This window comes from Phoenix dactylifera, chromosome 8 (genome assembly GCF_009389715.1).
Source record: "Phoenix dactylifera cultivar Barhee BC4 chromosome 8, palm_55x_up_171113_PBpolish2nd_filt_p, whole genome shotgun sequence".
Classification (NCBI taxonomy): Eukaryota; Viridiplantae; Streptophyta; class Magnoliopsida; order Arecales; family Arecaceae; genus Phoenix; species Phoenix dactylifera.
In genome coordinates, this window is record NC_052399.1 from 31,595,508 (window position 1) to 31,620,522 (window position 25,015).

At 38.2% G+C, this 25,015-nt stretch overlaps 5 protein-coding genes across 5 annotated transcripts; 2 read left to right on the forward strand and 3 right to left on the reverse strand.

Annotated features, from left to right (window-relative positions):
* The first annotated feature begins 2,349 nt into the window (after positions 1–2,349).
* LOC103707070 (5-methyltetrahydropteroyltriglutamate--homocysteine methyltransferase 1-like) lies at positions 2,350–9,830 on the forward strand. The gene is made up of 14 exons (XM_008791428.3): positions 2,350–2,478; positions 3,994–4,347; positions 4,454–4,541; positions 6,599–6,726; positions 6,822–7,013; positions 7,098–7,300; positions 7,390–7,553; positions 7,718–7,798; positions 7,884–8,050; positions 8,180–8,285; positions 8,463–8,713; positions 8,836–8,908; positions 8,996–9,124; positions 9,233–9,830. The coding sequence occupies exons 2-14, from the start codon at positions 3,998–4,000 to the stop codon at positions 9,599–9,601; spliced, it is 2,301 nt and encodes a 766-aa protein (XP_008789650.2). The 5' UTR covers positions 2,350–2,478; positions 3,994–3,997; the 3' UTR covers positions 9,602–9,830.
* A 144-nt stretch (positions 9,831–9,974) lies between these two features.
* On the forward strand, positions 9,975–12,527 carry LOC103707062. The gene is made up of 3 exons (XM_008791416.4): positions 9,975–11,226; positions 11,466–11,979; positions 12,175–12,527. Exons 2-3 carry the CDS (start codon positions 11,634–11,636, stop codon positions 12,399–12,401), a joined length of 573 nt encoding a protein of 190 aa, XP_008789638.2. The 5' UTR covers positions 9,975–11,226; positions 11,466–11,633; the 3' UTR covers positions 12,402–12,527.
* A 537-nt stretch (positions 12,528–13,064) lies between these two features.
* On the reverse strand, positions 13,065–14,235 carry LOC103708243 (17.6 kDa class I heat shock protein-like). Its single transcript, XM_017842714.3, has 2 exons — positions 14,076–14,235; positions 13,065–13,648 (listed from the first exon to the last, which is right to left on the reverse strand). Exons 1-2 carry the CDS (start codon positions 14,173–14,175, stop codon positions 13,302–13,304), a joined length of 447 nt encoding a protein of 148 aa, XP_017698203.2. The 5' UTR covers positions 14,176–14,235; the 3' UTR covers positions 13,065–13,301.
* A 2,814-nt stretch (positions 14,236–17,049) lies between these two features.
* LOC108510670 (inactive protein RESTRICTED TEV MOVEMENT 2-like) lies at positions 17,050–18,236 on the reverse strand. Its single transcript, XM_017842695.2, has 2 exons — positions 18,095–18,236; positions 17,050–17,823 (listed from the first exon to the last, which is right to left on the reverse strand). The coding sequence occupies exons 1-2, from the start codon at positions 18,198–18,200 to the stop codon at positions 17,165–17,167; spliced, it is 765 nt and encodes a 254-aa protein (XP_017698184.2). The 5' UTR covers positions 18,201–18,236; the 3' UTR covers positions 17,050–17,164.
* A 3,862-nt stretch (positions 18,237–22,098) lies between these two features.
* LOC103707080 (inactive protein RESTRICTED TEV MOVEMENT 2-like) lies at positions 22,099–23,203 on the reverse strand. The gene is made up of 2 exons (XM_008791439.2): positions 22,981–23,203; positions 22,099–22,679 (listed from the first exon to the last, which is right to left on the reverse strand). The coding sequence occupies exons 1-2, from the start codon at positions 23,084–23,086 to the stop codon at positions 22,210–22,212; spliced, it is 576 nt and encodes a 191-aa protein (XP_008789661.2). The 5' UTR covers positions 23,087–23,203; the 3' UTR covers positions 22,099–22,209.
* Positions 23,204–25,015: the final 1,812 nt, after the last annotated feature.

Consider the following 25,015-nt stretch of genomic DNA (forward strand, 5'->3'; position numbering starts at 1 on the left):
ATCAAATAGATAATTTATAATATCGAGGAAGAAAGCTTTACTCATGTTAGCTTCCAAGAAAAATGTTAGTTAGATGAGCATGGCATAAAATTAGAAGTGCAAGGTATAAAAGAAGTTGGTAGGAATTTTCAAGATTTGAAAGTACGGGGAAGAAAGGCATCTATTTTTTCTTGCAAAACCTCCTATTTGATGAAGGTTAACAATAGCACAAAGGAGAATGTAATAAACAAATTACACAAAAGAATTTTTGAAGCATACCGAGCATCCAAAGAGAAAGTCCTCCTATCAGAAAGAGAGCGAAGGTCATCATGCGAGTGGTCAAGATCAAGCATATGAGGATTTGCATGCTTATACATGTACCTTTGTTAAGCAATCTCAGAACTTGTCGAGGTGCAGAAGAAAGTTTAGTTCCCATTCCATCACTGCAAAACAAGGGAAATGCCCTTACCATATGTACAAAGCCAGGTAAATTGAATGAAGCCATCATTTCTTTGTTCATGTAGGAGTGATATTAGAGTTGGTAGCAATGTTATTGTTGCTCGCAATAGAGTTTTATGAGCCCTGCAATTATTTGAGGAGATTTCAGGGAGTTTTCATAAGGTGACGAGATGGCCAAAATTTCCTTGGATTGACCTACTAACTGCTACAATTAATTCTTAGAAATAATAAAGAATGGGTGAACACAGCGAGCCATCATAGGAAAAGTGCCTGTTGTTTAAGTGTTCACTACGGATTGCAGCTCTCTGCCTAACCACCTTTTAAATATGTAAGAAAGATAGCGAACTGCTCATGGTTGGTTAAGTTCTCAAAACTCTATTCGGTGGTTAAAATGAAGGCCAAACTCTATCTTTTTGTAATTTATATGTTTCTTTAGCAAATATTGTAATGTAAATCTTTGTAATGTATTAGTTCCCATTCAGTTTGTTCTGTATTTGTAATGTAAATACTTGTAATGCATCAACTCCCACTCTATTTCCTTAGCAAATACTGAAATGCAAATATTGTAATTAGTTATGATATAGTTCAAAGAATGCACAGACTCTCCATGAATGGCACACTTAAATTGCTGGTGCTACACAACCACTGCATGTGAATCAGATGATATATACTTGCACAATATTGATGTTTCGCTATCTACATTTGAGAAGTCTTATCATTTCTGTGACTAAGAATATTGTCACTAATTATTAAATCTGTTCCATTTTGATGTAGCAAGAGAGAATTGATGCAATTAATGAGTCACACTGGTTTATGGCAACTAGATTTTTTTCTCTCTCTTTTCTGTAGGTGAAAGGAATTAATTTGATACTAAGGTGGAGTTAAATCCTCTAAACCATGCTTGAAGGTGCACGTAGTGTAGGGTATAATTTTTCATCGAATCCATCATGTATTGGACAAGAGTGGAACTCTTCCTTTTGATACCATAACTAAAAGAGAAGGTAGCTTAGATGTAGGATGACCATATAACCATTCAAGCTAGGGAGGTGATTTAGCTCTGACACTCATTAGACAAGCAAGTTGTTCAATGTCGTGCCTGACCATTCGATCACCATCATGATCTATGCTATTGTAGGCTTCGAGATTCATGAAATTGGGAGCATCCAAATACTGAAGCCCGTGCCATATGGATCACGATAATGATCCAACAGTTCGGCATTCCATCGAATGATTTACTAGTTGAACGAGTGGTGGGCCTCAACCTTTGACAAGTTAGTGCCAAGTTAGTGCCAAGTTAGGAGCCACTCTCCATCACTTACCTTCTCTAGCTAGCTTTTTCTATGTCTACACTTACTAATTTTCTTTATGGTTCACATCATTTACAACAACAACAACAAAAAGAAAAACATAAGTTTCTAAGTACAAGAACTAAAATGTGTTCACAAATCTACTAACAAAAATGAATTGAAAAGTAGTCTTCATGTAAGCACTAATTTCTATTGATAGGAGATTAGACTGTACCTAACTATTTGTTATATTTAATTTTTTAAGCTCAGTAATTGAGAAAATAAATATTTTTTTAGATCAAAAATATCTATTCATACATATTTTTTTATTTAAATTTATCTAAATATAAATATAAATATGAGTATTGTATTAATATTCATATGTGCATAAACAAAAAAATTATAGATGTGGATAGATAATTATATAATTAATATTTGAATATCTATTTTATTTGTAATCCCATTTGGTACTATATAATATTTATAATTTTTTTTTAAAAATAAGTAACTATATCAATATATTATTAGCTTGATTTATCTATATAATACTATTTTTGATTTTATAGTTATAACTGGCTAAGATTCGGATTTATCGGAAATTCCAATTTTATTAATCGCTTCTCTCTGCCTATAAATGCCCCCAAAACTCGTCGACTCGCCGTCGCGCGTCCTTCGGACATTCCTCTCGCCGCTCTCTTTCTCTTCTCGTCCGCTCCTCCTCCTCCTCTTCGGGACCGCTTCATCTCCTCCAAAGGTACGCCCACTTCCTGCGCTCTCCTCACCGCTCTCTCCCTTTTCTCTGTCGCTCTCTCTCTGTCTGAGTGCGTGTTTGGAGGGATCGGATCTCGGTTTACTTTGATGAACTTGACTGTTTTTACGATTCTTTTTCTTAATTTTTTGGTTGGTGAGTTTGCCATCTATTTCTGTTGTTTGCTCCATTTCCTAATTTTTCTCCTTTTTTTTTCGCTAGTTTTTTCTCCGATAAAAAGGTTGTTCTTTTTCTCTCCGAGGAGCTTGTATCTTGCTGGATCTGATCTTTACTTGCTTTTTCTCTCAATTTTTTTTTGTGGGCTAGTGTGCTACTTTGTTGATCTAATACTGTCTGTTGATCTAATACTGTCTTTGCTTTCCTTTTAGCCTTTTTTGGTTTCCACTTTTTTGGTTCAAGTAAAAATTGTGTGTTTTGGGTGTAAATCGAGGTGATTTTATGTTGATATGTGATATCCTAGTATAGATCTTGATCTTTACTTTATAATCTTTATTTCTTTTTCTGTAGATATTCTTTTTTTGTTTGATTACAAATTGTCTTTTGTCCGGAGACCAGGAAATTGGAAACTTCCCTCAGTGTGATTAATTTTGCTAAATTGATTTAGAGATTTGAATCTTTCTGGTGGATTTGATGCGATAATTCTATCTTATGGTTATAGATCTAGGTTCTGTAACCCGTAGCTATGGCACTGAGTACGATTTAGAGTTGCTTTCAGAGCTACAAATCTAACTGTTAGGACCCTGTTCCGCAACTTTACTTGATAACTTCATGTACCTAATAGATTAGAGGATCCGTTATGTTTAGTGGACTGTGCAGTTTGATCTATTATTTGGAACATATCCCACTACGTGCTAGCCTTTGTCATCTCAATTCATAACTTTTATTCCTAACCCTCAGATTTGAAAAGGATTTGGCATCACCTATTGTTTCATGTTTCACTACTGTGCTTGATTTGATCTACTGAGCTTACTTCTTGTGATTTCTTTAATGGAGATAACTTGTTGCATTTTTTTTTCATTTGATGAGAAACCATGCATAGCTGCTTTTTACTTTTCTTACTGATAGAAGAACCTCGCTTTGTTTATTTCCTTGAGTATTTTGAACCAAAAGCTCAGCTTCATCTCCATTTCGTTTCCTAACTCTTGTAAAGCAAACTTCTATATTCCGATCAGGAAACTGCCAATCCTTACTTAAATGTTACATATCTTTTGTTTTTTATGGCATCTTTTCTTATTTTTCTGCTTTCTGTTTACACAATGTCTTTTTCTGGTATTGTCTGTTGCTACAGCATTTCTAGCATTTAAAAGTAGACTTTTCTCAATTATGATATTGTATCCTAGACAATCTTATTCACTCATTGGCATGCCAAGCTTGAACTGCCCAGTTGATTATAATGATAGTTACTTTATAACATAGAAGAGAATCTATAATACCTAATGGATCTAAGCATGTTTTACTTTTAAGAATTAATTTGATCTTTGTTTCCATTCGCATGACCAGAAAAATGGCGTCACACGTTGTTGGGTATCCTCGGATGGGGCCCAAGAGACAGCTCAAGTTTGCTCTGGAATCTTTTTGGGATGGAAAGAGCAGTGCTGATGATTTGCAGAAAGTTGCTCAAGATCTCAGGTGCTCCATTTGGAAGCAGATGTCCGATGCTGGGGTCAAGTACATCCCGAGCAACACTTTTTCATACTACGATCAAGTGCTTGATACAACAGCAATGCTTGGTGCTGTTCCTCAAAGATATGGATGGAGTGGTGGAGAGATTGGGTTTGACACATACTTTTCTATGGCTAGAGGAAATGCTTCAGTACCTGCCATGGAAATGACCAAGTGGTTCGACACTAACTAGTAAGTCATCTGACCTATCTTAAGTCCCAGGTTGATCATTTTGTTTCACATAGCCTCAATTCTTCGTAACTTGTGCATTATTTTTTATTGTTCTATGTTAATCCAGCCATTTTATTGTCCCTGAATTGTCCCCGGTATCGAAGTTCACCTATGCTTCTCACAAAGCGGTGTCTGAATACAAGGAGGCAAAGGCGGTATGCTTCTGGATAGGCTGTTATTTTAATCCTTCCCATAAATTTCTGTTCTTAATGGTTTAGATACTTGTTAAGGTTGAATGACATTCTGTCAACCATTCTTTTACTTGTTTCGTATTAAAAAATATTCTCTTGGTAATCTTTAGGTTTTGCATTGACTTGAACAACTCTAGTTGTTGTTGTTGGGTTTTGGGTGGGAGGACTTGTCCAAAGTAAGCTGATGAAAAAGGAAATCAACAATTTTTGTTGGGCTTAGTTCAGTCTGTTTCCATGCTTTTGTTGCAAACATGGTTTCTGAAGAAACGTTTTTTAATTTCATGAAATAGAGATATAGCTAGTACCTGTTTCTGACTTCGTATAATGAGTTACATCCAGTATACCATATATTTACACTGCTAATGCTAATTATTGGTTGATGATAAATAAGTTTTTCAATTAGACCATTAATCTCTACTAACTTAAAATTATGAAACAATAACACAATTAACATGCCATATATTATCAATATTTTCTTATCTAACTTTTTTACTGCTATTTTTTTAAATACTTCTGCTCTCCATATATATATATATGTTCAATTCAGCATATTAATCTGTACCAACTTTAAATTACGAATAATAACACAATAACATGCCATATATTATCAACATTTTTCTTATGTAACATTTTTTAATACTTCTTAATCTCCAGATGTAAATATTTTGGATTCAGCCATCTTGACACTGAGTGATGGTACTACAACATGCATGTAGTTGAAAACTGCCTGTGCCCCATGATTCCATGAACCACAGAAAACCCCTTGATGTGTTGGTCCTGCTTGTATGAGGCAAGGCCCACTGAAAAGTGGTTGTTGTGGTTTGTTCAGTGTATTTAAAGTTGACCCGGAACTAGGTACAGCTCCATAATAAGAAGCGCAGGAAGCACAAAGAAGGATGGTGTAAGCTTGGTTAGCTAGAGCGGGAACAAAAGATGCGGAGGAGCCTTGTAAAAATGGCTGCTACATCATGAGTTTCGGGATGATGCTGACGCTACAAGTACAAGCAGCACTGGAAGCATTCAGCTTTTGGATCCACTCAGGATTAACTAAGGCTCGATCTAGTCTGCCGACGATGCGTCTGGCCCCACCGGATTAGCTCGCTCCTGCTCAAAAATCACACAATAAGCCAAGGCAGTTCTAATCTAATCTAGAGAGTGGATCAACTCGCTCCGGCTGCAGCTTCTAATATGAATATCTAGTCTCCCCTCCGCTTGCTATTTGGCCTATGATTAATATGTTCGGTAGCCGTTATCAAAAGATTACGTAGCTTCATCTGTGTATGGGTTGATATGACCAATTCTTATTCGAAACTATGCCAAATGTCGTCATATTTCACACTAAGGGCTTCATGTTGTTGTAAGAAATTGAAACTCAAGACTGCAATCTCTGATTTTCCAGTGGCTGGCAAATCAGTATTTGATAAGAAAAGGAAAATTGCTTTTATAAATTGCAAGGTGTATTGAGTATTGACACTTATATAAAAATTGTATTACAGTCCTTTTTATGTTTATTTGTTGCAGCATAGTGGAGACTAGATATTCATATTCATTTTGGGAGCTCCACTTCCAAAAATGCATTAGATATGATTGAATATGTGGTTTCCTGTGACAATCTACTGCAATTAAAAAATATATGATGTTTTTAGGTGTCTATGTTTTGACCTATCAAATCCATTCTTAATAGCTGGACTTCTTCTCGTGACACCACACCTGCTTTGAAATCTCTCTATAATCTTGCCTGTGGACCTGCTTCCCAAGTGCCCGCTCATTGTAACTTTTTTTGATGTATCTGCTTTTTCGCACCCGCAACCGAATCTGCTCCCGCACCTGCTCAAGATTCAGGTAACTTAGGCCCAGTCAACTCACTTTTTATCAAATTGCCTAAAAATGGCTTGATTTAATGCTTTTGTATGGTGGCATTTACTCTTTTTCCTGGGAATGTTCCTATCAGAAAATGAAGAAGTTTTATGTGCTTGACATGTTAAATATCCTATATTTATTGTTTTTTCTCTCTGATGCAGCTAGGAATTGATACAATTCCAGTGATTATAGGACCTGTGACATATTTGTTGCTCTCAAAGCCAGCCAAAGGGGTTGAAAAAGCCTTTTCCACTCTCTCACTTCTGGGAAATGTCCTACCTGTCTATAAGTATTGATCAAAACATGCATCTGGCAGTGTCAGTCTTTTATTGCTCTTTACTGCTTCGTCCAGCAGTCTATACTGATGATACAATCATTGCCCAGGGAAGTTATTGCTGAATTGAAAGCAGCAGGTGCTTCATGGATCCAGTTTGATGAGCCGACACTTGTAATGGATCTTGATGCTCACCAATTGGAAGCATTTACTAAGGCCTACTCAGAACTAGAATCATCATTCTCTGGTTTGAATGTGCTTATTGAAACCTACTTTGCTGATGTTCCTGCTGAGGCATACAAGTTAGTTTGTTCTCATAATTTTGTTGAATGAACATTTTTTTTTAATTTTTTTGAACTTTTAACCAATACCATTAACTATTGTAGGACTATCACTTCCTTGAACGGCATCTCTGGTTTTGGTTTTGATCTTGTCCGTGGAACCAAGACACTAGACTTGATAAAAAGTTCAGGTTTCCCCACAGGAAAATATCTTTTTGCTGGAGTTGTGGATGGGAGGAACATTTGGGCTAATGATCTAGCTGCCTCCCTCAATACTCTTAATGATCTGGAGGCTATTGTAGGCAAAGGTAGCTGTCCCTTTGTTTAATTATATATATTTTTTAATATCATGCATTACATATGAAGCTGATGATCTTTTTGTTGTTTTTTTCTGCAGACAAACTTGTGGTGTCTACTTCTTGCTCTCTCATGCATACTGCTGTTGATCTGGTAAATGAGACTAAGTTGGATGCTGAAATCAAGTCATGGCTGGCTTTTGCTGCACAGAAAGTGGTTGAAGTGAATGCACTGGCTAAAGCATCGGCTGGTCACAAGGACGAGGTATTGTCTCCCATCACTTTCCTTTCAATGTGAGAAATGATCGATATATCTGGAGCTGAACTTCTACAGCCTGTTTCATTTTCATAACTCTAGAATCTTTCTTTCCATGTATGGGCTGTTTTATTTACTCTTATAACATTTTAAACATTTGTTTGAATTTCTAGGCTTTCTTCTCAGCAAATGCTGCTGCTCAGGCTTCCAGAAAATCATCACCTAGGGTGACCAACCAGGAAGTTCAAAAAGCTGTAAGTTCCTGATCATCTGCATCTCACTTCTACTGTTGGAGAAGAGGTGTTTCTTACCATTTTGGTCATGGCACTGGATCCTCAGGCTGCTGCTCTGAAGGGATCCGACCACCGCCGAGCTACAGATGTTAGTGCTAGATTGGATGCTCAACAACAGAAGCTTAACCTTCCAATCCTTCCTACCACCACTATTGGTTCATTCCCTCAGACAATGGATCTCCGAAGAGTGCGCCGTGAATACAAGGCAAACAAGTGGGTTCTCTCTAACTTTGTCTTTTGGAGAGAGAACCCTCTCTCTCTCTAACTATTTGTTGTCATTTCTAAATAAGAATTTACATTTAAATAACTTTTACCGTAATTGATCATTATAATTTGTTACAGGATCTCTGAAGAGGAGTATGTGAATGCCATCAAAGAGGAAATAAACAAGGTTGTCAAACTGCAAGAGGAGCTTGACATTGATGTCCTTGTCCATGGAGAGCCTGAGGTGAGCTTGAATTGCTTATATTCTGATAGTATATGTAGACAAAGCTTTTGTTGTTTCTCATTGTTATATCACATATAATCACCAATAGACACACATGCAGCTAGGAGAACTGCTATAATTGATTTTCTGAACGATAAGCATGCATCTTAAATTCTTAACTTTGTTGTTACTCTGCAGAGGAATGATATGGTTGAGTACTTTGGGGAGCAGTTATCTGGCTTTGCATTCACGGTTAATGGTTGGGTGCAGTCTTATGGTTCACGATGTGTTAAGCCACCCATCATCTATGGTGATGTGAGCCGTCCCAGGCCCATGACTGTGTTCTGGTCTTCAATGGCCCAGAGCATGACTTCACGCCCAATGAAAGGAATGCTCACTGGTCCAGTCACAATCCTCAACTGGTCCTTCGTGAGAAATGACCAACCAAGGTAAGTACAATTACCTTCATACCTATCACAAGCCCTTAATGGTTTGTCAAGGCCTTTGTTTATATGCCGCTCGATCCACCCCTCATGTGACTATAACTCACATAACTCGTGCTATCTACTAGATCTGAGACTTGCTATCAGATTGCTCTTGCTATCAAGAAGGAAGTTGAAGATTTGGAAGCTGCAGGCATCAAGGTTTGTTCTTCTTTCCTATACGAAGAAGTATATCTATAATATGAAACTTCTCTCCTCAACTTCTTTCCATTGTTTGAATGAGTTCAGGTCATCCAAATTGATGAAGCGGCTCTGAGGGAGGGGTTGCCTCTCCGCAAGTCTGAACAGGCCTTCTATCTTGATTGGGCTGTTCACTCATTTAGGATCACCAACTGTGGTGTCAAGGATCCAACTCAGGTTCTTCCTCCATTAGTTCTGATTTCCATAAAGATCAAATACATCGCCAAAGCACCATCAAACTATTTTATGGCTGTTGAATCACTAATATTTTTGTTCTTTATATAGATTCACACCCACATGTGCTACTCCAACTTCAACGATATCATCCACTCAATCATTGACATGGATGCTGATGTGATCACCATTGAGAACTCGCGATCCGATGAGAAGCTCCTCTCGGTGTTCCGTGAGGGTGTTAAATATGGCGCAGGTATCGGCCCAGGGGTGTATGACATCCACTCACCAAGGATCCCGTCCGCAGAGGAGATTGCAGACCGGATCAACAAGATGCTGGCAGTGCTTGAGAGCAAGATCTTATGGGTTAACCCTGACTGTGGGCTCAAGACCCGCAAGTACACTGAGGTCAAGCCTGCCCTTACCAACATGGTTTCTGCTGCCAAGCTCCTCAGGGAGCAGCTGGCTAGTGCCAAGTAGAGCGTTGTCCAGCGATTAACCTTGAGAGGAATGATCAGGTTGTGCCAACTTCCTAATAACTATGGTTATGTTCATTTTGGTAATGTGGCAAATTGGATTTCTTTCATGAGTGATATGATGTTATCTGTTTAGTATTTCTTTCGGAGGCCGCTGTATGCCTATATCATGTACTACTTTATTCTCCGGGAAACTGAAAGGAAGAAAAATCTAAAGCTATTTCCAAGAAAAATATGGGTTCACCTTCTGGTGAAAGTTAATGTTATTCTAGATATAAATTATCTTCAGTTCAGCTCTGGTGCTGCCAATTAAATGTATGGGATTGGGAACTCCGTATCTTTACAAACTAAAGCCAACCATAACTCATGCCTCTGCAGCTCTCCTTATCCTTCATCCAACATGGTTGCAGTTGAAGTTCTGCAATGTTTGTTACTTAAATGCGAAACAGATTCTCTCTCAGTGCAAAAATGGCACAAGCAGTACCTCTGAGTTCATTGGTGGCAAATTTTTTCCCAGGGACTATCTAGTTGTTCCCTGTGCCCAATGACACAAGTTGCCTCTAAAAAGTTATTTTTCTATCGACAAATTTTGTAATTTAAACATGCTGATATCTTATGAGATATTTCAAAATACCATCAGCCGTATTGCCCCTAAAAAGTTATTTTCTATTGATAATTTTGGTAATTTGGAGATGCTGATATATCATGAGATTTTTTCCAAATGTCATGAGTTGCATAAAGGTTAACCTTTTCATATACTCCTTCCACCTTCCATCTGAATCCCATCATCGTTCTTCCTCTTATTTTTTATCTTTACCAAAACATCACGCCTCAAAGGTAGATCCACCCTCTCCCAGCTCTTGTTCTTGTGTTAAGATTATCATGTTTCCTGATCCATAAATTGAAGCTTAATCTTCCGAGAGACTTGTTGACTTTGGTCATTTTCATGCTGTCTTTGCTGATTTTTGTTATTGTGATATGCTGAAATCTTTCAGTTTGTTGAGATTTTTTATTGTGATATTCTATCTTAAATTGCACCAAGTCTTCCCTCTTTTTTTTCTCATCCTATTATTGAATTCTCCGCATACCTGAGCATGTTTGCAGCCATTTCCTTTTAGTTGCCTACTTTATAAATCAGCTACGATACCGTTACACCCATCGATGTTTGTCAAGAAATTCTTTTGTAGATATATTCATCTGTCAGGAGTAAAGATCAAGGTCAGATGCTACAACCACCTGAGGGCTCACTCACCTATCTTGAGTAGGAGATACTTCACCGCTGCATTTTTCAAATGGAGATTCTATCTTATATACCATATATCATTGTTGCATCAAGGACGATGACAGCCCTGGAGGCAATTCCATTATATCATCATAATTGGAATGCGAAGAGGAATGCCCTAAAACATGTTGCGCTAAGACGCCAAGATAGGAGAGCAGCTTTATGAAGGGCTGGTATCTTCTGCAACCCAAATAACAGTACTGTAAATCTTTGAGCCTCTAGTCTCTGTTTACCAATCATTGTTAGTATCTGAACTTTCAGTTTCCTACCGGTATCACAATGGTGATCATAAACCGGAGCGGTGAGTCATACCTTGGGAGTTCTACCTGAGAAATGTTTGAGAACAAGTACAATCAGGACCTCCTTTTTGGTTTTTGGTTAATTTTCTGTCATCTGAATGATTCTAGCCTTCCATTTTTCTTCAGAAGTTCCAAACTTTAACATTAAAAGTTAATTCAATTCTGTATAGCAAATATTCTTTAGCTATAGCTGAATTCATTCAACAATTAAAACTCCTTTTTCACCTTTCTGTGGGTCATAACATGGAATGCTGATGTCTAATATTTCAGAAATTTCCTTCTTACAGTTAAACTACTGCACTGGAACACTTCAGCGGCATTCCCGCAAGTCAACTTACAGCTTCTCAGGAAAATCAAAACGGAAACAACATAACATAGCCTGATCATTGCACAACCAAAGGGAGGCGGGAAAGGAAGAGAAGAAATAACAGTCAAACCTTCTTTAAAATAATTACATGAGGACCCCAGCCACATTATCAAGTGCTTTTTTCACAATGCTGAATTTGCCAGCAATGGATTTTTCTGAGCTTGGAGCAACATACTGCTCGATGAAGATGGAGTTAAACTGCTCCATGAACCTCGCAAGATTTGTTGCAGAGATGCTGTCCAGCTTCTCACTCTCCCTTGCTATTTTGAAGACTGTAGATCTGGCAAACCCTGCACAGCTGACACCTAGAAGGATCTTGCATTTCCGAATGCTCTTGGAGGCTGTTTTTGGGAACACTGATGCCCTTTTGTGGAACATCTTCACTCGAATAGCTGCGCTTCCTGAGCTTGAAATGCTCAGGAACTTTAGTTTATGTAAGTGTCTACAGACAGATGTTTTATTATGATTAGGTAGTGAAAATAATTTTTGAGAATCTAAGAAAAGCTCCGCTTGATCATTAATCCCACGAACACTTTGTGCATCAACAAAATCTTTCTATACAGTGATCATCTTGTTGAGTTTTAACATTTCTAGAATTTAATCCCAATTTATAAACTCTCTTATCTCAGGCTGCGAGCTATGGTTGAGGGGGAGTTGGCGGCGACGAAGGCTGCGTTTGTGGTTGATTGGAGGAAAAATAATAGATGAAGAGGAGGAGAACGGTGCTGTTGCAGCTGCGATGGGAGAGGAAATCGATGAGAAGGGCAACTGCAGGCAACGATCGGAGAAGGAGAGGAAGAGGATTAGCCTAAACTTAGATCGAAGAAGAAGAGGAAGAGGAAGAGGATTAGCCTAGACTTAGGGTCTGATTGTCTAATGTTCAACAGCACTTGATGGGTCCATGTTGAGTTCAAGTAGGATGTAAATTTTTTGGAGCCTGATCAAGATTTTATTTCAAGTAAATTTTAAAGATTCAATTGCATGGGATCATATCCAACACCAAATCAAACAAGCTCCAAGTCATTTGGGTTGAAAAAAAAAGATCTACCCAATTCACTCTGGCCGTCATGTGTGAATGCATGTGTAGACACAGGTTAAAATACATTTCATGAATACATATGCTTAGCTAACTTTTCTTCGCTCGATATGTATATACCATCCGTACATACATATGTACATACATGCATCCACAGTATTTTAGCATCCTAAATGGAAGTATGGGAAATCCTAGCGAAGTTTAGTCTCATGAAGAGAGGGAACCAAATTATCGCTAAACAAGGGTTGGATTAAATTGATTGATGGCCCTAAGTCTATGATTTCTTAAGAGTGTTAAAAAGATATTTCTATTATCTTTATTTTGTGAAGGAAAGGTTTAAGCAGATGGTTGTCACAACTTTGTTTCTTGACAGACAAAAAAATCCCATCCTTCAATGAGAATTTATTGTGAAATAAAATTTAAGTACTCATAGTTGCAAAACACATATATGGACACCAATATAATTACCAATAAGAAGTAAATCTCAGTAGATTTTTGACACCACATTTTGTTTTGCTTTCCATTATATAAATTATAATCATGTCATCGAACTTAGTGCTAATGCTGGTGCTTGCTCTTAATCTACTGAGATTGTTTCCTAGATATACATTGGAACACAATATCATTGAAATATTGGTTTATTGACAATGGTCTTAACATTTAGTTCTAGCAGCATCCTTTTGCATCTATGACACATACTACATTTGTTATGTGTCTCTTTTATGACCACCTCAATTTATATCCTGCATATGTCCCAAGTCCTGCTACAAGAATGATGGCCACAAGAATATTACGTATCCAATATTGCCTCTCATTGGCATCTTGTTCTTTGTATGCATGCCCATAACTTTGCTGCGACAAGTGGTCTTTGGCCATTGGCTTTGGCACTACCACGCTGAGAATTCCTTCTTCGATCATGGCTTCGATCATCCTCACATTGCAGTCCTTTGGGAGTTGGAAGCTCTTCAGGAAGCGGCACCATCGATTGCCTTCCAACGGGCGCTCACCACTGATCCTCAGGTTCCTTAATGTGTGAACTTGGACCTTTAATTTCTCCTTCTTGAATCCTTTGTCCCAAGTAAAGAAGCAGTCATGCATGTTAAGCAGTTATATACCATGGATTAAAAGGTCTGTTTTGTGATTAAAAAGATCTTCGCGTAAAAGTATAATCCGGGTCATTTTTATGATAATGACTTTTGATAAATAGAAAATCATCATTTAATATTTTCTCTATTAATAGAATAAAATGCTAGATTAATTTATTTTAATATGCTTATGAATAACCCAAAATTAGTTTTTGCTTCATAGGAAAAGCACCATAATGAGCTAATTTATTTGAAGGTAGAATTTTCAGAGTCAAATTAGACCTATGCATTTTGCAACCAAATTAGACCTCATTTCTATGCGACAGGCTCAACAATGCTACAGTTATAATTGAAGAAAGGGTGAGCCATGGTGACAAAGCTTTCATGCAAATGAATAGAGAAATCATGCCTGAGACATCGACGAGGAGGGTGTCGAACAACTCCCATTGAAGCCACTGATAATGGGGATCGACCTCTGTGTAAATACGAGAATCCGATGTAGCCTCCATGACTTCCGATCTTGGTTGCTTGGAGAGGAATGATGAGGAGCACTTGAACAAATGGAAGGGAGGACATGCATGAGTTCTTATATACAGAATATGACTCACTAGGACACTTAAACTGGCTTTTGCTTTAGGGATAATTATTCCTTGTCCCTTTCTTTGAGGGATGGCTTGCTGCAATCTTCTATGGGAGGAACTACCTTGGCTTCTTTGCACTCTTCTGGAGATCGTCTATTTGAATTCTTTTTGGAGCATGCTGTCACTGCTGAGGGACTCCTATATCTCCATGCAATATTCTAATTAATTAAGTGAGATATATCAAACCTTACAGAAAATTCAACTGATTAATTATCAAGTTTCTGCATAATAAAAGTTAGGAGGCCATCATTGTTGTTATCCTTTTCATTATCTTAAGAAATTGGATTGGACTTTGGTCCAATCTATCTCTCAAAATTTAGGGCACCAATCTGCACTGGAGCAAGGGCTAGGGAAACAGGCCTTCGTATTGGCTTGACACGCCCATAGCCACCTGATTTCATAGAGTAATTACACTGCACTGGATGCCAAAAAAGTAGGCCTAGATTTTTAGGTGATATTTGTTCAAATTATTAACATTAGACCTTGATACGTGCATTGCACATGATGGAAGAACATTTTTTTTTAATAAAAAAAATGCTTTAAATGTATTAACAGTGCAAGAAAAAGGCTATTTTGACACAATAGAGTCCATTTAGACTCTTAAAAAAGGGAGATACTTTCCAGGGACTTGTGAAGAGAGACTCCACAGCGACCACTTTCATCATCTCTTAAATCATGGTTTTCTATGCATGATACAAGCCACATTAATGCGAGATTATTTGTGGTTCACACCACATGTATAGATATTGCAAAATGAGCCGCCAACGTTTCGTGATTAAAGACAGTCCAGTCGGTAATTTTTTCTACTAACTATATAATTAAGACTGGGAATGAATATCCCAATCTACTTGGGCTTCCATGCTTATTGTCTCTCCGCTATCTCCACTCATGGCACTTATATTGAGAGAAGGTTGGAGCCAGGGCTTTCCCTAGATAAACATACAAATTAGATTACGGAGGGACGAAAATGTTGGATTAAGACAAAAAAGAGAGAATATATTGATGAGGCATACAATATATGTTTGTGCATGCATCCATGTGCCCATGTCTATAATATGGTCAAGATAGCAATGACTTAATATTTACAATGAAACAATTAGGGCCTAGCTTTGTATTCTCAATATTGCAATCCCACCATGCATTGCATTTGGTCATCATTTAGAAAAACTACTTTAGATTGGAGAAAATTTAATTGATATATAGAATTTAGATAGTCATATATTAATCCATTATATGTCATTGCATTATATGTTTTTATCTTATAATAATTAAAATTCAAATACAAATTTTCTTCTTAAAAAGTCAACTGCATACGTATTACAACATATAGCTGTGTCCTTTATTTCTTAAAATCTAAAAAATCTAAAAGTAGTATAAGGGTATTAATGATTATGTAAAAGCTTTCCCATTCTCAAAATGAACTTGTCCCATAATATCCCTATAAAGCTTTCTATTGTTAAAAATTGCCCTCTCCTAAAATTCAACCATAATGTTCTGAGTTGGCAAATTTTATGGCTTTTTTCTGATGGGAAAATGGAGGAAGGGAAGTACCTCCCCTAGATTTTATTACTAGAATCAAAATTACAAAAGTTTCAGAGTTACAGATTTTTGAACTTTGAAAGAGTTTCAAACTTTCGCGGATTCAATAAAACATTCAGAAACAAGAAGATAAGAACAGGATAATTACAGCTAAGTCCCTTGTTTTGGCACAAGGTAATTGAGAAGCTTGGCAACAGCTTGATAGCTCTCTTTAAATTTTTCATTACAGATGACTTTCCATTTGATAGAATGAGTGGAGGGCTTTGTGAAGGATGAAATTGATGGAAGATTTCTTCTGCAGAAACATGCGAGAGTTACCTTCTGATATTTGATCCCATCCTTTTCTCAATTACCTTTTGATCTTTTTTTTTTGGTCTGATCTCCATGCTATCCAATGATGTCTGATGTCTTTCAGACATCCATTAATCTTTAGTTGCAATTATATGAATGAAAATTAAGACAACTTAACTGAGATAATGATATGTAATCATCAAACCAAATTCGATATTTTAATAAATTGATATTTTAATAAACTAAAACAGCAGAACAAGGATTTTTTACGTGGTTATATAGTCCATCAAATCCCTCTCATCCTTCTTCCCTGGCCCTATCATAATCTTCCTTGGATGCTGCTACTCTCTAGCAACTGAACCTAGCTTTGTACATACTATTTTATTAAGTAATGAAGGGTGGTTCGACCTCCCATTCCATCAAAAAAAAAATAAAAAGTGATGTCTTTAGATCAATATATCCACCCCTCTGAACCTGTTTCCACCCTGAATCACTAGATCTCCCTGCTCCCACCCTCAATCACTATATTTATGTTAGGAGGGTGCCATATGGTCGTTTTTCAAAGAAAAAGAACACAACATATTTTTTTTTTTGACAAGGCAAGATCAATGATGGATGTAGCTTCGTTATGCTTACTCCCTCGTGCAATTGTGGATGGATCACTTGAGAGGGAGTCTTAACAAGATTATGCTCATCGTCTCGTAGATAATTAGATGTTGTTCCTTATCATCTTATATTGACTAAGATCATACTTATCAATTTACTGGTGATTGGACACAACCATATCATCTTATATTAAGGAGAGAACTATTTTATGTAATATCTGCAATGCCATCCCTTCTCTACCTAAGTTTTTAGGATTATCTCCTCCAATGCACAAAATTTCTCCAGAATACACAAGCCCATTTCAAATAGAAAGAATGCCAACAATTCATCACTTTATTTTCTTTTCAGGTATCATATATATTTAATAAATCACAAATGCCTCCAATGTCCCAGTGGAAACATGCAAAGCTTAGTTAGCTGATCAGTGGCCATCTTCCACCATGGGACTCCTGAGTTTGTAGATCACGTACAACCCCACCCCTACCAAGACTACAACAGCCACAGTTACAGTAACCATGGGCTGCCTAGGCTTGTAGAAGCCTAAGCCCAATTCACCTACCTTAAGCTTCCACTTCCCCAGCCTATTTTGGCCACTGCTGGGAGCTGCATGCTTCTTCTTTGGGACATCAGTCTTTGCACCACCTTTCTCACCCTCTTCACTTGTAAACTTCTCCTTACCTTTCTTCTCTTCGGTTTGATCCTTCACTTTCTTTCGCACCTTCTTTGCATCTTGTTTCATGTAGGTCGGTCCGCGTCTCTTTTCATCTTGTTGTTTCTTCGGAACATCATATGGCTCAGCAGTACTCGGTTTCGGCTCGCCTATCGGTTTCTGGTTTTCCTTGGGTTCCTGAACTTGTGTAGGCTGATCTTTCACGCTGGCTTCAGTGATCAACCTTGCTAATTTCACATAGAGACGCCCTTTCTCAAACCTGGCTCGGATCTCGCTAGCATTGGAATCCTCTGGGATTTTGAAGTTCTTGCGAAATCGACTCCATCGATTGTCTGCAAGAGGACGCTCCCCACTAATCCTCAGATTCCCAAAGTTATCAAGTTGAACTCTGATTTGCTCTTTGTTAAATTCTACAAGTAAACAAGGAAGATGCGTTACAACATATTCATAATCCTGTAGTTAACGCAGAAAGGAGATTTTCAACTATATATTAGGCATGACTTATTCGAATTCCATGAGGATTTCTACTTTAAATTTGCAATATTTTTATTAGAAGCCCTATCACTGTATGTAGAAATTAAGTAAACTAAATCATCAAAGCTTTATATCTACAACTAATTTCTAACTGCGTTGAAGGACCTAGGATGACAACTGATTGAGTTGAAGAGGAAGAAGGCATGCCTGGGAGGTCGACGACGAGGGTATTGGCTCCTTCCTCTCGAATCAACTCATGTGAGGGGACGAAATCTTCATACACACGCTGAGCAGCGGCAGCTCTTGTTTCCATGTTGTCCTCCTTTGCTTTGTTTCTGAATGAAGATGGAGGCCATGCATGGGGTTTATATATACCCACATGAGGGACGGATTTTCTTAAGTTGTGTTGCCCTGGTCAATGTTGGAATTATTCCTGCGATGTGGTTTCTTGGGGCTTAGTAGGTTTGAAGGCTGGGTTATTCCTTTTTGCTTGGGCTTCCACGAAGATCATCTCATAGCATGGGTAAAGGTGGATGTTCCTTGTTTGGTTTGCACTCTTCAACTCCATTGGATATGTCATGCTTTAAAGGAAGGAAAAAATTATGGAGATACCCTTTAACTTTTCACTATGTACACTCACACCCGACAAGTTTTAATTTTTTCGGTACGAGGATCCATATATGCGTGATTGTCATGTGAGATATTTAGACACAACATTCTATCAAGACCCTTATTGGCTAGCAAGGATTGTTGTACTAGAATTGGAGCCCAGACTGGTTGCCTGATGGTACAAGTCGGTACGGTTTTGTCTGGGCCTGTACCAACACAGTAGAGGGGGCAGAGGAGAGGGTGAATGGAAGAGAAAAAGAGAGAGAGAGAGAAAGAGAAGAGAGGAAGGAACAGAGAAGGAAGGTGGTGGAGGCCGGCGAGTTGCACAGAGGGGCGGAGGAAAGGTTCTGCCTCCAATTCCCCTATTTCATTCGAAACAAGGGGCCCGGAGGGGCGCCCCCTTTTATTTTTGAATTTTTTGAGTAAAATCGGCAAACTCCTTTTCGACTATACTTAAAAATTGCAAAAAGAAAAAGAGAGCCCCTCCGGAATCCTTGTTTCGAACGAAACAAGAAAATCGGAGGTGGAGCCTCTTCTTTGCCTCCTCTGCATGGCTCTTCGGCCCTCCATGGCTCACCACCGGCTAGTCTCTACATCCCTCTCTTATTTTCTCTCCCTCTCCCTCCCTCCCCCATTCTCTCTTGTTTCCTCTCTTTTCTTCTCCTCCCCCTTCGTCGCTAGTTTCTTGTTTTGTTTGCCGGAATTGTTCTGGTCCGCCACTGGTATGGTTTGATACACTTCGAACCGGGTGGTTCGGGATGGTTGCGTCGACCATGTTAGTTAGATTAGAAGAAAAATTGTGTTTTGACACGAATGGAAGAAGATCACGTGGTGATCATATGACTCCTTTTGTTCCTCTTTCTTTCTTTCCAAATAGGTTTCCCAATCCAATTGAGTTTAATTAAGAGGTAGTAGAGGAGAGAGCGGAGAGAGAAGAGAGGATGAGAGAGCAGAGGGAGAAGAGAAGAACAAGACGAAGTGGGTGGTGGACAACCGGCGAATGAAGAAGGTGCTATAGCTGCCGAGTATCCAAACAAGAAGGTGTTGGTCCATGCTCCACACGAACGAGAGCTTCCTACAATTCAAGTTCGTTGATGAGGCCGAGCACTTAGAGGAGCGCCTTATGGAGGCCACCCTCGGCGAGGCCTTTCTCCTCTAGGGTGGCGATTGTTCCAAGAGCTTCAAGGAGTTCAACGCCAATAACATCCATGACACCTTTCGCATCCTTCTCCTCCAAATGGGTGACATCCTCGTGTTCGACATTTGGATGCATGTTATCAAGGTAACACCAAACCATAGATCTAAAACCTTAGCCTTCGATCTCCCCAACTCCAAGGCTAATCAAGCAAAATTGATGCATTTGGTGTCTTTTTTCCCACTTTTTTAGATGGGAGGGTGGTGGGGTAGTTTGCGAAGCTAAGGTTGGGGCTGTTTGAGGAGAACAACACGATGAAGCTATCGAGCTATACGGGGACAACATCAATGGCGGCACATTTGATGAGAAGTTGTGGATGCTGAACCCACAGAGGATGATCGGAGCTTACTACCAGGCATGGCGATGCTCAACCTCCTCTTGGACTTTGCCACCGGTGGATACATTGCCATGCACTGTGTCATCTAGTGGAATTCTGACTTCATGTAGCACAAGTAGGGCAATAGGTACCAGCTACCCATGGTATGATCTCTATTGACCTCTAATTTTCTTACCCCTTTTCCTTTGTTTACACTCTAAAGGTAGGATTTTTCGAAGATTTTTTGCTAGTTTTATTGAAAAAACTAGGATTTTTCTATGCTTTTTCCTATTGTTTTTCATGAAAGAAAGTTTGAACTTTTCTTGATTTTGAGCAAAACGTTGAATCTTTCTATTTTTCTGGTGTTTATATTGAAAAAGGTTTGGACTTTTCATGCTTTTGAGCAAAACATTAAATCTTTTCCTATTTTTTCTACTATTTTTATTGAAAAAAGTTTGGACTTTTTCATGCTCTTTCGCTTTTCTATTGAAACGTTTGGATTTTTACACCTCACACCAGTCCTTTCGATCAATTTTTGCCACTTTTTGTAGAAGTAGTTCTATTTTGGCCATTTTCTCACATAGACATGAACTGGTTTTCCAAGATATCTCTATAAGATTGTTATGAAAAATAGAAATTCATAATCGATATTGTAAGGCTTCACCTAAAGGCCCACCTAACCAGATGGCGGGATCATTGGCCAGCCTAGAAGATTTGGATCAGCATGAATAGACTAAAATAGGCCTAGGAATCTCAAATCGGCCCCAAGACCTATTTCGCTCGAAAGAGAATTTGAAATAAATAAATAAATAAATGAGGAAAAGCTCATAGGACTCCCTATGGGAGTCATCTCCTTCTGTGACTCCCTATGGGAGTCCGATGGAGGAAAAGCACGGGAGCTCATAGGACTCCCTCAACCTTTAGCTCTATTTAAGCTCCCAGCATCCCATTAATGCACACCATCAATCTCCAATCACCAAGAGTCATTCATGCCGACTTTCTTCTTCCTTTTCTTTCCAAATGCCAGCCGCCATTTTCACTATGATTGTGGCAAATATGCGACATAGAGGAGGTATGAAGTACCTCTATCCCATCTATCTTCTTCATGCCGTGAGCCCTATCAGTGAAACCTCTTTGTAGCATGCTTTGACCACCATAAGGGGTCCGCCAGGCAGCAAATTGGCTTCCACCTTAGTCTTTGTTGGACACTGTTAGATTGGTTATTCTTAGTTTTTATTGAGCCACCTATATCCTAGCCTAACCATGATCAGATGAATTATCTTGATCAGACTGACTGGGATTCGAACACTCCCGCTTGGCCTGCCCTATGAGGATGTTGGGACTTAGAATTTTTATTCCTAAAAAATTATGGCAAAATTATGATAAAATTATAATTTTTGAATATTAGCTTTTGAGAGAAATTTTCGGAAATAATTGGATCTGTCAGTTGATTTTACTTTCAAGGTAAGCAATACTTCACTTTTTCTAGATCTATCGTCAAATTATAAAATTATTATATTAATAAATTTTGATCATACTATTCATGATGCATAAATTTGATGAACAATAGTTTATTATTAAATATGCTTAATTTTGGAATATTGTGATGATGCATGATTGGAAGTATTAATCTTGTTATGAATTATGCTTGCAATTTTGATATCGCATGATTTTTTGTATTTTTGTTAAACTAAAATATGAAAGATAGAATTTTGATTTGCCCTTCTTGCATGAACTGCTCTGTAGCTGCACTCTGTTGGGTAATTACGCAATTAACAAAATTAAATAGCAGAATTTTTTTGACAAGGCAAGAGATGATGGATACAGCTAGCTTCGCTATGCTTACTCCGTTGCACAATTATAGGCAGATCATTTGAGAGGGAGTCTCATCTCATAGATAGATGATGTTCCTTATCATCTTATATCCTGACTAATATCATACTCATCAATTTACTGGCGATTGGACACAACCATATCATCTTAAAGGAAATAACTATTTTATGTAATATCTGCAATGCCATCCCTTCTCTACCTAAGTTTTTAGTATTATCTCCTCCCATGCACAAAATTCTCCAGATTCACACAAGGCCATTTCAAATAGAAAGAATGAGAACAATTCCTCACTTTATTTTTTTTTTAAGGCATCATACACATTTGATAAATCACAAATGCCTCCAATGTCCCAATAGAAACATGCCAAGCTTACTTTTTGGAGGTCACGTACAACGCCATCACAACCAAGAGCACAACAGCCACAATTACATTAGCCAGGACCTGCACTGGCTTGGAGAAGCCCAAGCCCGGTTCAACCTTCTCCTTATCCTTCTTCTCTTTGGTTTGATCCTTCTCTTTCTCTCCCACCTTCTCTTCATCCTTTCTCTTGTGGGGTTCGCCTCTCTTTTCATCTTGTTTTGTAGCTTGTGTAGGCTGAACTTTCTCTCTGGTTTCTCTTATTATGATGGCAGCTTCCATACTGGTTCCAGCGATCTTTGGTAATACTTTCAAATAAAGACGCCCATTCTCAAACTTAGCACGGATCTCATCGCATTCCTTTGGGGCTTCGAAGACATTGCGAAATCGACTCCATCGGTTGTCTGCAAGAGGACGCTCCCCACTAATACTCAGTCTCCGAAAGTTCTCAAATTGAACCCTGACTTGCTCTTTCTTAAATTCTACAAGTAGGCAAGGAAGATGCATTACAAAATATTCATAATCCTATAAGTAATGCAAAAAGGTCATTTTAAACTATATATTAGGCATGACATATTCAAACTCCACGAGGATTTCTACTTTAAATTTGCAATATTTATATTAGAAACCTTATTACTATATGTACAAAGCAAACTAGTTCATCAAAGCGTTATATATTAATTCAACCTTATATGAGAAAAGTAACTATAGTTCTACAACTTTCTAACTGCGTTGAAGGACCTACAATGACAACTGCTTGAGTTGAAGGGAAAGAAGGCATACCTGTGAGCTCGATGACGATGGTGTCGAGTCCTTCATCTTGAACTAACTTGTATGAAGGGACGAAATCTTCATACACAGGCTGATCAGGGGCAGCTTTTGTTTCCATGTCAGCCTCCTTTGCTTTGTTTCCCTCTTCGAACTCCTATTGCGCTCGAGTGAATGAAGATGGAGGCCATGCATGGGGTTTATACCTGCATGAGTTGGGGGTAGGGTTTGGTTGGTTTGAAAGCTGGGTTATTCCTTTATTAGGGTTTGGTTGGTTTGAAAGCAAGCTGAGTTATTCCTTTTTTGATTGGGCTTCTTTGGAGATCACCTCATAGCTTGGGTAAAGGTGGATGTTCCTTGTTTGGTTTGCACTCTATTGTTCCAAAGGATTTGTCATGCTCTAAGTAAAATACTATTATAGCTTTCTTAAAGATACCAGTTTTTTTTAATAAAACATAAAAGTGATTTTAATTACTGTAGGCTGTTATGTATGCAGAGTGATTGTTACTATCATGAAATGAAATGGCATGTTATTATTATTGTTTGTTTTGTTCAAAAACATCACTATTGTTTGTTACTGCTTGTCTCAAATCATGAGGAATTGTATTAAAACTCCAGCATTCCAGCCCATGCTTCACTTGTCATATTGAGACTATTTGTTGATATTTCCAGATTATTAAAGATAAGTTTGAAGTTAAAGTTTAAAGTGTGGTGATCGTACCAACTGTATCGCGGTTGCTTGGGCAATGAAATAGGTGCAAGATTGGAGACATACACTGAAATGTTCTTATCTTCATCTATGTGCTAAGGGAATCTACGCTTTCATCTGCCTCGAAACCAGAAACTGCTTTGCTTAATCATTTACATTATCAACTCTTTTTGGGCAGTATAATCATATTTCTAGATCCACCAACAGCAAATTTTGTTATGAGGGGGTCTCCTCTGCATTCAGCAGATGAAATCCTTCTAGCAATCTTAGCTCTTTAGGTCATTATTAACTGAAGAAAAGAGAGGCTACGACATTTGCTAAGGCCATAAAGGAATATAGATGCAGCATAACGCTCAGAAGAAATTTGAAGTACAAACAAAGGGCCCCACAAGAAGAAATTTTTTAGATACACCATTGTATGTCATTTAGCAGAAAATAAAGGAACATAGATCCATCATGTCACCCAGGAAATCCTCAAATTCTTGTCTATCGATATATATTATGCCCTATTTTGGCTTCTTTTTTTTTTTTTTTTTTTTTAATTTTAACCATAAGTCATCGCCGACATTGCTATCGTCGCAATCCTCACCGAGGCCTTTTTCCGGTCGCTTGCATCTGTACATGGCCATGGCCGAATTTCAGCCGCCGACGAGCGAACTGAAGCATGGATTCAAATGAGTCAAACCACATGTTTCAACCCTTGTTTTTGCTTCCTTTTCAAGCGCTATCGGCTGCTTGTTGTTGCCCGCCATCACTGCAAGCTATTCCATGGCTGCCTTTTTCTCTTTCTCTATTTTGTGAAATAAATAAATAAATAAAATAGGAGTGCAAATGAGTCGGATTGGACAGGGTCATGAGTAATCCCGACTTGACCCAGTTCTTTGATCGAATTCTAATATTAGACCCAAACCTAAACCAATAAAAGATTGGGTCAAGTCCACAGCCAAAATTTATGACCTAATGGATCATTCGGATCAGATCGGGTCCATGTATTACCCAACCCCAATCCAAAAAATTCGAGTCTAAAGCCGGTTCGGGTTAGTTTGGATCGGATCGGATCTCTGTACTTCTCATCCAACCGACTCATAGTTGAAATTAGTCCAGCAACTGCAACAAACATATGGACAATATTTTGATAATAAATAAAGAAATACAAATGTCAAAATATTATACGTTCAATGGACCTATTGAAAGGAGCAATGCTTAAGCTCCCAATCACTTTATAAATTATCAAACTTCTCTTTTGAAAAAAGGTCATACTGCTTTTATGACTTTACATACTGTTGACTAGATGATCCAATTCATTAGATAATAAACTAAATTCATGACTGGTTCTACAAT